The sequence below is a fragment of the Strongyloides ratti genome, assembly GCF_001040885.1.
Source record: "Strongyloides ratti genome assembly S_ratti_ED321, chromosome : 1".
NCBI classification, from domain to species: domain Eukaryota; kingdom Metazoa; phylum Nematoda; class Chromadorea; order Rhabditida; family Strongyloididae; genus Strongyloides; species Strongyloides ratti.
Genome location: NC_037307.1, coordinates 8,137,791 through 8,152,766, shown reverse-complemented (window position 1 = coordinate 8,152,766; position 14,976 = coordinate 8,137,791). Strand labels below are relative to the sequence as shown.

The 14,976-nt window shown below is 21.6% G+C and overlaps 6 protein-coding genes across 6 annotated transcripts; 3 read left to right on the top strand and 3 right to left on the bottom strand.

Moving 5' to 3' along the window:
* Positions 1-1,715: 1,715 nt before the first annotated feature.
* SRAE_1000253900 (Histidine phosphatase superfamily, clade-2-containing protein) lies at positions 1,716-5,437 on the bottom strand (the record flags this gene model as incomplete). The annotated part of the gene is made up of 4 exons (XM_024649627.1): positions 1,716-1,774; positions 2,032-2,893; positions 2,944-3,215; positions 4,210-5,437. The coding sequence occupies 4 exons, from the start codon at positions 5,435-5,437 to the stop codon at positions 1,716-1,718; spliced, it is 2,421 nt and encodes an 806-aa protein (XP_024503485.1).
* Positions 5,438-5,640: 203 nt separating this feature from the next.
* SRAE_1000253800 (Lipoyltransferase 1, mitochondrial) lies at positions 5,641-6,551 on the bottom strand (the record flags this gene model as incomplete). The annotated part of the gene is made up of 3 exons (XM_024649626.1): positions 5,641-6,415; positions 6,456-6,485; positions 6,532-6,551. The coding sequence occupies 3 exons, from the start codon at positions 6,549-6,551 to the stop codon at positions 5,641-5,643; spliced, it is 825 nt and encodes a 274-aa protein (XP_024503484.1).
* Positions 6,552-7,194: 643 nt separating this feature from the next.
* Positions 7,195-8,953, top strand: SRAE_1000253700 (Sulfite oxidase, mitochondrial; the record flags this gene model as incomplete). Its single annotated transcript, XM_024649625.1, has 2 exons — positions 7,195-7,297; positions 7,365-8,953. The coding sequence occupies 2 exons, from the start codon at positions 7,195-7,197 to the stop codon at positions 8,951-8,953; spliced, it is 1,692 nt and encodes a 563-aa protein (XP_024503483.1).
* A 399-nt stretch (positions 8,954-9,352) lies between these two features.
* On the top strand, positions 9,353-10,444 carry SRAE_1000253600 (Dual specificity protein phosphatase 12; the record flags this gene model as incomplete). Its single annotated transcript, XM_024649624.1, has 3 exons — positions 9,353-9,624; positions 9,666-10,261; positions 10,308-10,444. 3 exons carry the CDS (start codon positions 9,353-9,355, stop codon positions 10,442-10,444), a joined length of 1,005 nt encoding a protein of 334 aa, XP_024503482.1.
* Positions 10,445-10,691: 247 nt separating this feature from the next.
* Positions 10,692-11,216, top strand: SRAE_1000253500 (Hypothetical protein; the record flags this gene model as incomplete). The annotated part of the gene is made up of 2 exons (XM_024649623.1): positions 10,692-10,948; positions 11,009-11,216. The coding sequence occupies 2 exons, from the start codon at positions 10,692-10,694 to the stop codon at positions 11,214-11,216; spliced, it is 465 nt and encodes a 154-aa protein (XP_024503481.1).
* A 490-nt stretch (positions 11,217-11,706) lies between these two features.
* On the bottom strand, positions 11,707-13,790 carry SRAE_1000253400 (Zinc finger, C2H2 domain and Zinc finger C2H2-type/integrase DNA-binding domain and Zinc finger, C2H2-like domain-containing protein; the record flags this gene model as incomplete). Its single annotated transcript, XM_024649622.1, has 2 exons — positions 11,707-12,926; positions 13,622-13,790. The coding sequence occupies 2 exons, from the start codon at positions 13,788-13,790 to the stop codon at positions 11,707-11,709; spliced, it is 1,389 nt and encodes a 462-aa protein (XP_024503480.1).
* Between the last annotated feature and the right edge of the window lie 1,186 nt (positions 13,791-14,976).

Genomic DNA, 14,976 nt, shown 5'->3' with positions numbered 1-14,976 from the left:
GAGAGTTATAAAAATAGAAATAATATGGCTAAAATAAAATTAAAGTTAATTTAATTTTAAGATGCTTCAAGAAGTTTTTATTGAGTATTATGTTATTTTAAAAAATTTCTTCAACCTTTTTACATATAAATAAATATAGTTTCCAAATTGTTAAAAGAATTTATAAAATATAAGCTTGATGGCATGCCATTAGTAACATACACGTCAACAAAGATTTTTAATGGAAAATGATACAAAATGCTGTTCTCTATGCAAAGATTTAACAGTCAACGATAAATAAAGTAAACATATTTTTAAATACAAAGGTAAAATTAATAATAAAAAGGGAAGTTACAGATAAAATAATAAAATTATATATTGCAAAATATCATTTTTAAAAATTTTTAAATAAATAATAAATATAAGTATATATATTAGTATTAAAAATCTTATTTTCTAAATTTTCAATTATTATATATGGCAATAATATTAATTCACAAGAAAACTTAAAATGTTCTTGTTTAGAAAAAAAAAAAAAATAAATAGAAATTTAGTCTAATTTTAAAATTATTAAAAACATACATTAAATATTGCTACATTAATAATATAGTTTTCAAATCATCTGTATTAACTTTTAATTAATAAATAAATTAACTTTTATATATAAATCATTTTATTTATACATAATCTATTATTACATAAATGTTTCACAAGATTATATGATAAATATAAATACTGTCTAAGTTATTTATTTTTAAAATAAATATTTATATCTTAAAAAGTCTTTTTTAAAAATAACAGTTTTTAAAAGATTATCTAAAAATTGTTGGTCATTTAAAAAATTTTTTTTTTTCATTCTAATCAGTAAATTAAATGCCTTTTTAATTCAATATATATAAATTAACTCAATAATTAAAAAATGCATAGTTTTCTGTTCATATTTAATTTATATACTTTATTAATATGTAATGTTCTCAACCCCCAAAAAAAAAAAAAAAATAAGTAAAAATATTTAAAATTAGTTTACATTATCAAATATTTATGGAATAATTTAAAAAATATACATTTATAAAAAATAAATTTTTCTACTTTAAAAAATACATTAAAAATTACAACAATGGAAAAAAAAGTATCTTTTAAGAATAAAAAATATTAAATCATATAGATAAAAAAAGTTTAAAAAGTACAGTACAAAGTTAATTGTTCTTTAACCCTTAATTTAAGATTCATGTTTATTAAACATATGGTTAAAATAAATTATCATTATATTTTAAATAACATTTTTTGGATATCATCTTAAAAAATTTAGAATTGTTAACAAATATTATTATTTTTTGAAATTAACAACTTTAAATATTTTTCGCAAATGTATCATTAAATTTTATTCCTAAACTGTAATCTATGCCATCAAAATAAAATACTTGAATTATAATTTTTATGTGAAAAAAAAACAATATTAAAAAATATTTATTTTCTATTTTATAGATAGTAATATATTATGATCTAAAAAAAGTTAATTTTAAATAGTGACATTAAATTTTATTTACATTATATTAAATTTTTAGATATACCATGGTAAAGTAGAATATCTTTTTAAAAAATAAAAAAGTCTAAATTTTTCTTGAAATAAATCATCTTTTATGTTAGCAATGTTGATGTTAGACTAATTTATTATAAAATTTAATTATCATGTATAAAAAAAAGTTAACTTTATTATATACATTTTTGCATTTCTACTATCCTATTTTAATATAATTGTTACTAAGTAATCTATCATATATTTTAGCAACATGTACTTTATATAATAACATTAATATAGTGATTATGTTGTTATTATAAATTCTTAATTTTAAGTTATAACCAGAATATACTATTAAATTTTTTTTTTTATTTTGAGATAAAATAAGATTTCAATAAATATTTTATAATTTAACTTTAAATTAATCTTTAGTCTATTACCTAAAAATAATTGAAAATTATTTCAATAATAAAATTTAAACTATGATATTTAATAATAATATTTAATTAATAATTATAGGATAGGCAACTGACACTCATTTAATATATCTTTGGGTAAATATTTTGATATTTGTTCATAAATTTCTTGATAATTACAATAATCATTAAACTGACAATTTGGTACATATTTTGTCACTTTTTCTAAAGGTGATGTTGAATTTTTTGAAAATAAAATTAATATGTCAAAATGATTATTATTTAAATTTTGATATAATTCAAATATAATCATTGCACCAGCATCAATATAATGTTTACCCAATACTTGTTGTTTGATACCTAATGCTAATAAGATGGGATGAATATAATTATCATGAGCTGAGTATCCAAAAAATTTTGTTCCAAAATTTGAATCATCACTTGTATTCATTCGATTAAAAAAATTTTCAAATATATTTTTTAAAATAATACCACCTGAATATTTAATCAATTCAACATCTTCAGAATCACCTAAAAGTGCCTCTCCATAAGAGTGTAAATAATAATTATTAAAAAAGTTTGTTAATTTTGAAAAGTGTGATTTTGTCATTTGTTTGGGAAATTCTAACTTTTCTTTTTCTATAATATTAAAGTAGTCAAATATACAACATATCGTTGATTCATCATCAATTTGAGAAATATTTAAAATATCATCTAACATTTCTTTATTTTGTTCCTTATATTTAAGTGCATTTTTAGATTGTTCTCTTTTTTTTTTGGTAATTTCAAATTTTTTACAAAGTGATAATTTCCAAATATATGGATAGCCAAAAAAATCAATATAAACAGCAATTGGTGTATAATTTGCCAACCATTCAGGTGTTGATGGATAATATTTTGATTGCCCTCTTAGAAATGATGATAATAAAATATTTGCACTTTCAATTGTTCTTGTATAATTTGTACTTCTTATAAATAACTTAAATAATAAAATATTTATATATATTTTTAAAAATAATATTAATCTACCTCATTAGGATTTGTTTCAATACTTAAAAATTTTAAATCATACATATATCGTTTTCTTAATTTTTTACCTTGTTTCATCATATCTATTTGCCCATTAGATATTAAATTTTCTAATGGACGTTTCCAAAAACGTTCATTATATTTTGTTCCTTTTATTAATATACATGGTGATCTTAAACCATGTCTCCAAATTGATGACACTAATAATAATTTTCTATTTTCATTACATGAAATATTATTTATAAAAAATAAATAAATTAATATGATAATTTCTAGAATATACATAATATCACAAACAAAATAATATAATTCTTTAATTTACTTTTCTCTTTTATTTATATTTTCTTTTTATATCAAAGTTTAAACATTAATAAGCCTTTATTCAAGGTTTAAAACATATTCATCTTTAGATTTTATCTCATTAATTAATTATTTTATACTATAAATTTGGATAAAATATTACTTCAAGTTTTGGCGTATCAATATAATTTTATAATTTGCATATATGTATATATATATATTAATATTTATATAAAAAAATTATTAATTAATTTTACTAAAATGAACCTTACTATAATTATTTTCTTTTTATGTCTTTTAAACATTTAAATTATCTTTAAATATATTTGGTATGTATATAATATACTATATTTTTTTTTCATTAAAAAAAAAAACTAGTAGAAAATTATATCATTATATCAAATATTTAATAATATTTTTAATGACAAAGAAAATATTAAAAAAAATGTTTTTTTTTCATATATATAAAAATTAAAAGAATGTATATATTAGGTATATATTATGTATAAAAATATATAAAACTATAGGAAAACTTTAAAAATTATATATATTTAATATTCTTCTTTAACACAAATTATATTTATTATACATAAAACTTATTGAATAAAAAATTTGTTATAAAATATCTCAACTATAAAATTTAATTAAAAAATTTTTTATATAAATTGTTAATGTAATAAATGATAAGTTTAGTAGAAAAATTAAAAAAAATTAAGGTAAAATATTAAAATTATTTCATTATAGGCATTGGAAAATTTTCTTATATTAATAAAAAATATATATTATTCTTTTTTTGAAAAATATTAGTAATTACCAATATTTGATTTTATCTATAGATAATAATTTTTAAAATTAAACAATTATTACATACATGAAGATGAAATTATTTTTTATCTGTTGAAGGCATAATAAAGTACTTACAATTATTTTTTAATAATGATGTAAATGAAGAAACGGTAAGTGAACTTGTATTTGGATTAACTAATAATTTCTCAAAATACTTTGAAAATTCTTTTTCTGTGACATATTTCTTTTCAATCATAACATGAAGAATTTTGGATACCATTTCATTTGTTAATTTTACAGATGATCCAATATTTGAAAACATGTTTGCTAATTTATCATTATCAGATTCCATAATATCATATGTTTTTATCATCCTCTCATTCTCAATAGATTTTGCCTTTTCTTTATTATCGTGTTTAGAATTAACACCAGAATTTGGAGGAATTTCAGAAGAGGAAACAGGAGCTATTTCTTTTTCTATTTTTTTATTACTTAATGACATCTTATCTTGTCCTTCCTTTTCACTGTTTTTAATCTTAGATTTATTTTCTTTTTTTAATGATAAATCATTCCTCAAATCTTTTGGTGGCTCATTAAACTTTGAAATCGATTTTTCATTTCCCAATTGTTTAACTTTACTTGATGAATTCTCTTTTTTTATCAATAATTCCTTTGGTATTTCCTTTTTTTTGTTTCCTGACTTTTTTTGTAAACTAAACTTTTTTGATGTTTTTTTAGGTTCATTCTTACTATGACTTTCATCTATAGTTGAAGTTAATTGTTTATCTTCTATTTTTGTTAACTTAGTAGTGTTGTTTTTGCCAGCCTCTAATGGAATTATTTTTTTTATTTCTTTATTTTTTTCTACAATTTTTTTTGCCTCTTTTGGAATATGTTCCTTTGACTGATCGTTATTTGACAAATTAAGACAAGAAAATTTTGAGAAATGATTGTAAAGTTTATTTTCACCATTCCATGTCTCATCATAATTAATAGAAGCGTAATTTTTATATGATTGATCAACTTTAACATCTTTTTTTTGGGTGTTCATTTCTTTAATTGTACTTTTTAAATGTTTAATCACATTATAAGGATCATTTCCAGAAATATTTTCATGAAAAATTTGATAACAATTAGTTAAATTATTCAAAGCATCAATCGTAGGTTTTTCTAACTTCTCATAATCCCCCTCATCAATATTAATAATCTTTTTTTTAGTTGATAATATATTATCTGTGTCTAATATTTTAGTGTCCCTTTCAATATTCATATATTTTTCAGCATTTTGTTTGTTTATCAATTTTGTTTTTTCATTATTTATTTTTTCTGCATCAACCAACTTTAATGATTGTGTTTTTTCTAATGGAAGATTATTATCTTTTGACTTTAGATTGATGGAGTTTTCCATTTTACAGATTACTAAAATTGATATAATAATAATCTTATTATTTTCAATTTATTTGATCTTAAAATTTCATAAGTAAATTTTGGAATTATAACAAACAAATTTATACATAATATACAGAAAAAAAAATGTTATTGAGATTTTTTTTTAAACATCTAATAATTATCTATATTTAGAAAGACATATAATTAAATTTTACTCAACAATTATTCTGGTAAAATTTGTGGTAACTCATTATCAAGATCCTTTATTCTTCCTTTTTCTATTTTCAACGGTATTTTTTCATTTGAATATATATAAGTGAATTTTGGTGTTTTTCCATAGATCCAATCCCAACTTTTTAAAAGTTTTAAATCCTCAACATCAATTTCTTCATCATTATTAGGATTAACCATAAATATATTAATTTTTCCACCATTTTCTTTTGTTAATCCATCCACTAATGTTTCTTTAACATCTTCAACAGTAATATTTTTAATTTCTTGTCCTAAAAAACCAACAGCTTTTGCTGGAACACTTCTTGTAGCATTTGTCTCTATCTTCTCAACCCATGGACTTTTTAATGAATTTTTTAATGTTATTAAATTTACATCAACTAATAATGTTAAATGATGGTATGCTCTACCTTTAGAAATTCTTGCAGCTGTACCTGAAATTTTTCTTTCACCTGGATTTAAAATCATATCATCACGTTTATTCGGTATTATATTTATCTTATATTTATTATTTAAAATATTACTTAATAAAGTTAAATTTTTTGGTCTACAATGATAGGAATGTTCTGTTAATATTGAAATATTTAAATTTCCAAGATCATGATATACAGTTCCTCCACCACTATGCCTTCTAGCAATATTTATTTTATTTTCAAGTGCATGTGGAATATTAATTTCAAGCCATGGATTTTGATGCCTACCAATGACAATTGAAGGAGTATTAGACCACATAAATATTGCATTTCCTTTAGATAAATCATGAGTCCTAGAAAAAATATACTACTATAAGTATAAATTAATAATACCTAAATAATTTTTCTTCATATGCTAAATTTCTATAAATACATTCACTTTTTGAAATAAATAAATTTAAAATATTACTTTTTGATAGATTGAAACATTTTGCAGACATTATTATAATGTAAATATAACAAAATCTAGTTTTACCTAATCAAAAAAGAAAATTTTGGAGCTTCGTTTATACGACTTTTGATTGATAAGAATTAAAAAATTATTTTTAAATTATTTTAATTAAAAAGTAACTTTAAAATATTGAAGAATAAAAAGCATATTTTAACAACTATATTATTATAACTATAATATATAGTAAGAAAAAATGATAAAGGTATTTTTTTTATAATCAATCAAATTGTTTATTTATTTATTCATGAAGAAAAATGAATTATCGGTATTAACTTATCAAAATTTAAATATATTGATATTATCTAACTACTCCAATTTGGTAGACACCTTTGGAATGTAATGATATTTTTATCTTTAAACATAAAATATTTTATGTGTGTTAAATAAAAGTCCACTATATAATATTTTATATCAATATTCTTAATGATAATTAAATATAATGTATTTTAATGTTAACATTTAAAAAATATGTCATAGTTATAATAAAATATACTAGTTTTACATTTATTAATTTGATTTTTATAATAAAATATTGCAACTAATAATTGATAGTTTTTAATTGTTGTTTATATATTATATTTATAAATGTGATTTTTAGATTTCAAAAATATTATTTATAAAATGTCTAAGTTACTAGTAAAAAAAGAAATAAGAAGACTAACTTTTTTATCACGTTTTTTTTCTTCAACAAACCATAACAACAACATATCAATAAATATAAAAGGTAAAAACAATATTAAATAATTAAAAGATAAAATAAATAATAATAATGATTTTATTGTTTTTTTTAGAAGAAAATAAATATTATAAAGAGGAAAAAAATTTAAATATTTTTGGAATAATTGCATCTGCATTGATTGGTACTGGAACTTTTTTATTAACAAATGAAAAGAAAACTATATTTTCATTTGATGGAAATAAACAAGATTTTGACTATAATCCACCTAAAAGAGATGATTTACCATCATATAAAATTGATGAAATCAGGAAACATAACAAGAATGCTGAAAGAGTATGGGTAACATTTAAAAATGGAGTATATGATGTTACAGAGTTTGTTGAAAGTCACCCTGGTGGAGATAAAATTTTGTTAGCCGCCGGAATGTCTATTGAACCATTTTGGAATATTTATGCTCAACATAAATCGGCTTATGTTCTTGAAATTTTAGAATCTCTTAGAATTGGAAGTGTTGATGAGAATGATTTAAAAATTCTTAATGAAAAAAGTAAAGAAGCAGCTAAAGATGATCCCTATAGTAATGATCCTCCAAGGCATCCTGCACTTATTGTAAATTCTATGAAACCATTTAATGCTGAAACTCCACCATCATTATTAATTGACAATTTTCTAACTCCAAATGAATTATTTTTTGTTAGAAATCATATGCCTGTTCCAGAGATTGATGAAAAAAAACATACACTTTTGATAGAAGGAAAAAATACAAAAAAATCATTATCATTAAAGGTAGAAGATTTAAAAAAAAATTATGAAGAAGTTTCAATTACTTCTGTTGTACAGTGTGCTGGTAATCGCCGGGCAGATATGCATAAATATTCAAAAGTTCAGGGATTAATGTGGGAGGGAACTGCAATTAGTAATGCTAAATGGAGTGGTGTAAGATTACGTGATTTATTATTAGATGTTTTGATTGATCCAAATGATAAGACAATTAAACATGTTCATTTTGAGGGTGCTGATACTGATCCAGCTGGTACACCTTATGGTGCTTCAATACCATTTAAAAAAGCTATGAGTGAAGAGTGTATCATTGCATATTCAATGAATGACAAACCAATACCACCAGATCATGGTTATCCATTACGTGCCATTGTTCCTGGTAATGTTGGAGCAAGGCAAGTTAAATGGTTAAAAAAAATTATCCTATCTGAGGAGGAATCATCATCTCACTGGCAACAAAAAGATTATAGAGCATTTTCACCTAGTGTTAAAATTGGTGATCAACTAGATTTTCAATCAGTTCCTGCTATTCAAGAATATCCAATACAATCAGCTATCTGTGTCCCAGCTCCAAATACAAAAATAAGTAAAGAGGATAAAGAATTTGATGTTTGTGGTTATGCATGGTCTGGTGGTGGTAAGGGTATCATTCGTGTAGAAGTATCAATTGATGGTGGTAAAACATGGCAATCAGCTGTTTTAGAACAAGATCCAGAACAAACAGTAGATGAAATGTATGCATGGACATTATGGAGGACAACAATAACAATTCCAGATGATTGTAAAGATACCCTTACAATAGTATGTAAAGCAACAGATAGACAATACAATACACAACCTGAGACTGCAAGTGGTATATGGAATGTAAGGGGCCTTCTACATAATGCTTGGCATAGGGTAGAAATAAATTTAACAGAGTAATAAAAAAATTTTTTTTGTTATCGATAAGATTAATAATATGATTACTAATCTTCTTTAACAATTTTTTTTTTTATTTTATATCATATTATTTTTTCATATCTTTTAAAATTACTATATATATTTAGTATATAAAGATAAAATACATTGGAAAAGTGTTGTATATATATGAAAATTTATAATTTAAAACATTGTAAATTAAGTTTTATTTTATTTTTATTTTTAAATATTATTTAAAAAAAAAAACATTTATACATAATTTATTTTTTATTGTTTATAAATTATAATTTATTTTTTTAATATGATTGAATATATAAACTTATATACAAAGAAAATTTTTATAAATATTATATTTTTAGAAAAAATTTTAAAATATTTCTTTTTATATTTTATAATAATATAATGGATGAAATAATAACAGGTTTATATATTAGTGGAGCAGACATTGTTATATCTTCAAAAGGACGAAAGATGATAAAAGATTTTTTTATTAAAAATATTATAACAATATCTGCTATACCAATACCTGATGATAAAAAAATTTCAGGAATAGGATATTATTTTTTATTTTGTATGGATCAACCTGAACAAGATATTTTAGGTAATAATTTTCTTGATAATGCTATTAATATTATTGAAAATAATTTAAAAGATGGAAAATTATTAATTCATTGGTATAGTTAATATTCATAAAAATTAATAGTATATATTTTAGTGAACAAGGAATTTCAAGAAGCTCCACATTATGTATTGCATATTTAATGAAGACATTTAAATATACTTTTTCTCGAGCATTTGAATTAATGAAGGCAAAACATCCACAGTCATATCCAAATAGTGGATTTATAAAGCAATTAAAAATTTTTGAAAAATTAAATTTTAAGTGTAATGATGAAAATTTAAAAAATTGTAATGAATATAAAGTTTGGTGTTCCAGTACAGGAAATATACCCAAAATATGTGAAAAATTAAATTCCATATCAAATGATATTAAAAAAAATAATTGTAATATTATTAAATATAGATGTAGAAGATGTCGTAATTTATTATTTAACACAAATAATTTAATGGTTCATGAAATTGGAAATAAACAATCTATTGAGATGGATGATAACAATATTTCTTTAAATATAAAAAGAAATGATAATCAAATATGTAATTTTGGGTATTATTTAATGCCATTATATTGGATGTCTTTAAATGATGTAGAAGGAAAAATTAACTGTCCAAAATGTAATGAAAAAATTGGACAATACAATTGGAGTGGTAAAAATTGTATTGGTGAAAGTAACAAATTTTGTAATGGTTTTAGTAAGTTTGTCTTATCAAATTATTATATATTTATATTTTTATTAAGTTACTCCATGGATTTATATACAAAAAGGAAAAGTTGATGAAGTTAAATCTTTAATACAATATTCAGAAGAAAAGATAGAAGATAATTCCTCTGTAAATGATAGTTTAACAATACCTAAAATAATAATATCTTCTTAAAAAGATATAGATATTCTATATTTTACAAATATCATTTTTCATGTTAAATTATTATAAACAAAATACAAAAACTTTCATGATTAATTAGTAAAATAGTATGATGTTAACGAAGTTAATTAAGTAATAATATTTTTAAAACTTTTTTGAATCCAACTGTTTACATACTAGTATTAAATAAAATGTTTGTAGCATTTTAACAAAAATATTATAAAAACTTATATCATTTTTTGATACTATATTCACTGAAATGAATGAATCTTCAAATTTCATTAATAGTCTAGAAAATTCTAAAAATGATACTACTCGTTTATTAAAAGTTTCTAAATATGGAGAAAATGGAGAAATGATGGTTTTAGAATTTGATCATTCATTATATATACCATTTCTTCTTTTCATTTTTACTTTACCAATTATTGTTATAACTATTCTTTGTATCTTAAGACAACGAAATCGTCAATTGGTATCAAGAGAAATTGAAAAAATTAATAATCGTCGTTTCTCTACGTATGTTTCCATATTAAATATAATCTTTTTTTTATTTATTATCTTTTTTTTTTTTTAAAGTACTTCTGGATTATATAATGGAACAGTTCAATCTCTTAGAAATAATATTAATAATCGTTATCGTTCCACAAATGATAAGCAAAAAGTTTCAAATTTTATAGATGATGATAATTCATTTATTGATACTACTAACAAAATAAATTCTCAAATTAATGATATTAATAAATCAAATAAAATAATTAAATTTAAAGGAGCTATTGATATATAAAAATTTTATATTATTTATAATTTACTATGTAAACTTAAAATTTTTACCAAATTATTCAAAATTCAATGTTTATATGTATATAAATTTGTCTTTGATATAAAATAAAATATGTACATCATATATATATATAAAATATTTATATTTTGATAAAGAAAAAAAAAACTTTTTTTTATTAAAAATAAGAAATATAAAAATTTGTATAACATCAAAAATAAATCTAAAAATCTAATCAATATTTGGATTTGTATAATAAAATTGAAATGAAAGATATTAAATTGTATTATGACATTAGATGCCATATAAGGCGATTAGTTAAGATCAGAAAAAAATTTAATTTACCAAATAATTGTTTGAATATGGCATGCATGAATTGTTTTTAACTACACAAATGGATGACAAAAAAATCTGGTTTAAAAGAGATCGAAACTCTGTAGTATATATTTGTTTTATGTTTTGGGTACAAAGTTATGATATGATATTGTATCTCTTTTTATCCAGATGTTTCAGAAAGTAATGCTTTGACAGATTTTAATTTTTCACAAGCATCATTTCGAAATCGTGTTACATTAGTATTGATTCCAGTTTGAAGTTGAACTAATGTATATATGCTATTTAAAGCCATTTCAAGTTGTTTTTCTAATCTATCAACTCGATTGTCAATGGTTGTTAAACTTTTTTCAAGTTTATTAACAGAATCCGAATGACTTTTATTGATTTCATGAATAGTTTGCTTTATTATTTTTAATTCACCTTGAATATTTTGGAAATTAACATTTTTTGTATCAAAAGATATTCCAAAAGCAGGTGATGAACTGGTAGTTTTTGAGGAATTTGATAAAACATTTCCTGTACTATTATTTTGATTCATTAAAAAAGAACTTAAAGCAGCTGCAGCAGCAGTTACTGTATTAACAGGATTATGAATAACCGGAGTTTCTATATTTTCTAACTTAATTTCGGCTGATGAGGATGGTGATGGTGATTGTTCAAGGGGTAATTCTTGTGATGCATTAGAATTTCTTGAAGATCCCGGTGGCGGTGCTCCATGATTAACAGTCATATGAACTTGAAGAGAACTTTGTTTTCTAAAATGTTTCCCACATTGTGGACATTGAGTTTTTATATTATTACAATTACTAACAATACTATTTCGAGATGGGCTACTACAATTTGATACTCTTGTATCTATTAATTTTTCTAATGTTATAGGGTTACTAAAACTTGAACCCGCAGCTAATGATGTTAAAGTATTCATAAAATCTGGTACATTATTACCACTTCTAACATTTTCAACTTTATCTTCACCACCATTACTTTCAGCACTATTAGTGGGAGAATTTGAGTTAATTGCACCACCATTGATTTCTAACCCTAAAGACATTAAAAATTTATCACGTTCACCATCCATACTATCATCTAAATCATCACTACTATGAGCACGTTTTCTATTTTTCATTGATGCCAAGAAATGACCCAAATTTTCAATACCATCATTGTGTTTTTCAGTTATACCTAAACCACCTTTTGGTATATTATTATTATTATTATTAGCAGAGTTAGGTGTTAATACAATCATTGATTTTTCTAAAAAATCTATAGCTGCTGGATCTTTTACAGATTTTTTTCCTTTTTTTATTATAATATCATCTGTTCCAATGTAAGCATTTTGTTCTGCTTTATGGTGTTTCAAAATATGCTTTGTTAAGTTGCCTAAAAAATTATTATGTTTAAATATATTGTCAATAACAAAAACTATAGTTTAGAGAAATATATTTTTCAATTTTTTTTTTCTTTACAAAGTACATATCTTATACTAAAGATATCATTTAATTTAAAATAAAATATTATATTTTAATCAGGTGCTTTAAAATAATTTGATAATGTTTTAAAAAAAAACACATTTTAAAAATATAACAACTCAAAATAATCTTAACCTTTCCCTCAAAAATATGTAAAAAAAAAAATTTTTTTTTTTTTACAATTATATACAGTTTGGTTTTTATTATGTCTAAGATTTTAAAACACGACATGGTTCTTGTTAATTTATTAAAAGCACTTTCTATTTATGTTATTTTTTATTTTTCTATAAAAATTCATGGTTGAAAAGACTGTATAATTTGTTATATAAACTAAAATTACTTTCTCAAGTACATGCTTTTAAAAGAAAAAGATTATTATGCAAGTTCTGGCACATTATTATGAAAGAACGTTACCATAAAGTAGTCGAGTAAATAGTTAGACCAAGTAACAAGACGTTGGATACTATACATTTAGTAAACTACATTTGTAAATAACATAATGTAATATACTATTACTAATATTCTTTTATAATGTTTTCCGATACTTATATAAATTTTAACATATAATCATTTTTTTTTTTTTTATCAAATCAAAAATAAACTTACCCTTTAATCTAGAAGATTTCCCACACCAACCACAAACATAGGGTTTTAAATTAGAATGTACAGAGCGGTGTTCTGCTAAATTTGACCGAAAACGAAATGCCTTTGAGCATATTTCACAAAGAAAAGATTTATCTGTATTAGAAGCTACAATCGTATCTGCTGTAGACATAATGAATAATATAAAATAATGTTTTGTCAAATAAAATTGTAAAAAATTATTTTGACACTGATTATTTTAATGATTGTGTATGTCTGAAAAGAAAGCCATAAGATTAAAAGATGAGGAAATAACAAAAATTATAAGAAAAGAGACGAAACGATATTCTTTGAATGTATAGTCTTGATTACAACTAAGAACAAGGATTATAAAAATATTGAGTAACAAATATAATGCATCATAGGAAATGAGTAAAATGATTTAAAAAAAAAAAATACAAAAATATAGTTAAAAACAAAATATATATCAAATTATATATATATATTTTTTTTTTGGTTATTTTCTTTATTTGACGGTCTCTGAAACTGTTTACAAAGGAAAATAGATTAATTTGACTCAAACAGAATACTGTTTTTTTGCAACTATCAAAATAAAATAATATATTTAACAATGACAGTTGTTTATCAAAAAAGATGTTAAATACGGTCTGTAAGTAGTGATTGAGGAAAAATATTTATGGTAAAATAAAATAGGGCCAAACAAAAAAAAAAAAAAAAAAAGAAAAAAAAATTTATATATATAGGAAAGTTTTGAAAATAGGTTTAAAATAATATTAGAAACTGTTAGTTAATAATAACTAGAAAAATATATATCACAATTTGATAAAAATTAAGTCAACACCACTGTTCCCGAAAGAAGAAGAAATAATGAATGATATCTATTGACGGCCAGATTCATTCTTATTGAGAAAGGAGTATTGTGTTGTAATATAGTGAACGGAAGTGATGAGTTGATACGATGTTGTTAATAAAAATTTTTGTCAATGCCGATATGTTAAATGGAGATATACGTATATATTTTATGTAGGTAGATATAAAATAGCTTTAACAGAACAACTAATGATAGTAGGTAAAATTTTGTCATTACTAACTACTAACATTTGATGTACAGTATTAATATTTTAAAATTATAGAAAAACCACATTTTATTAATAAAAATGTATGGCAAAACAAAATCGTATTGATAACGCTCTATCTAGCATAAAGCTTACATTAGTTGCAAATTTACGTATACTATCATTTTAACAGTATTTGTATCAGCTTTCCTTGTTGTTCTTCTACTAGGATAGCTTCATATTTAAAATATTATTTTCACTTTTGTTATATTGTTTGGTAACTTAGACCTATATATATATAAA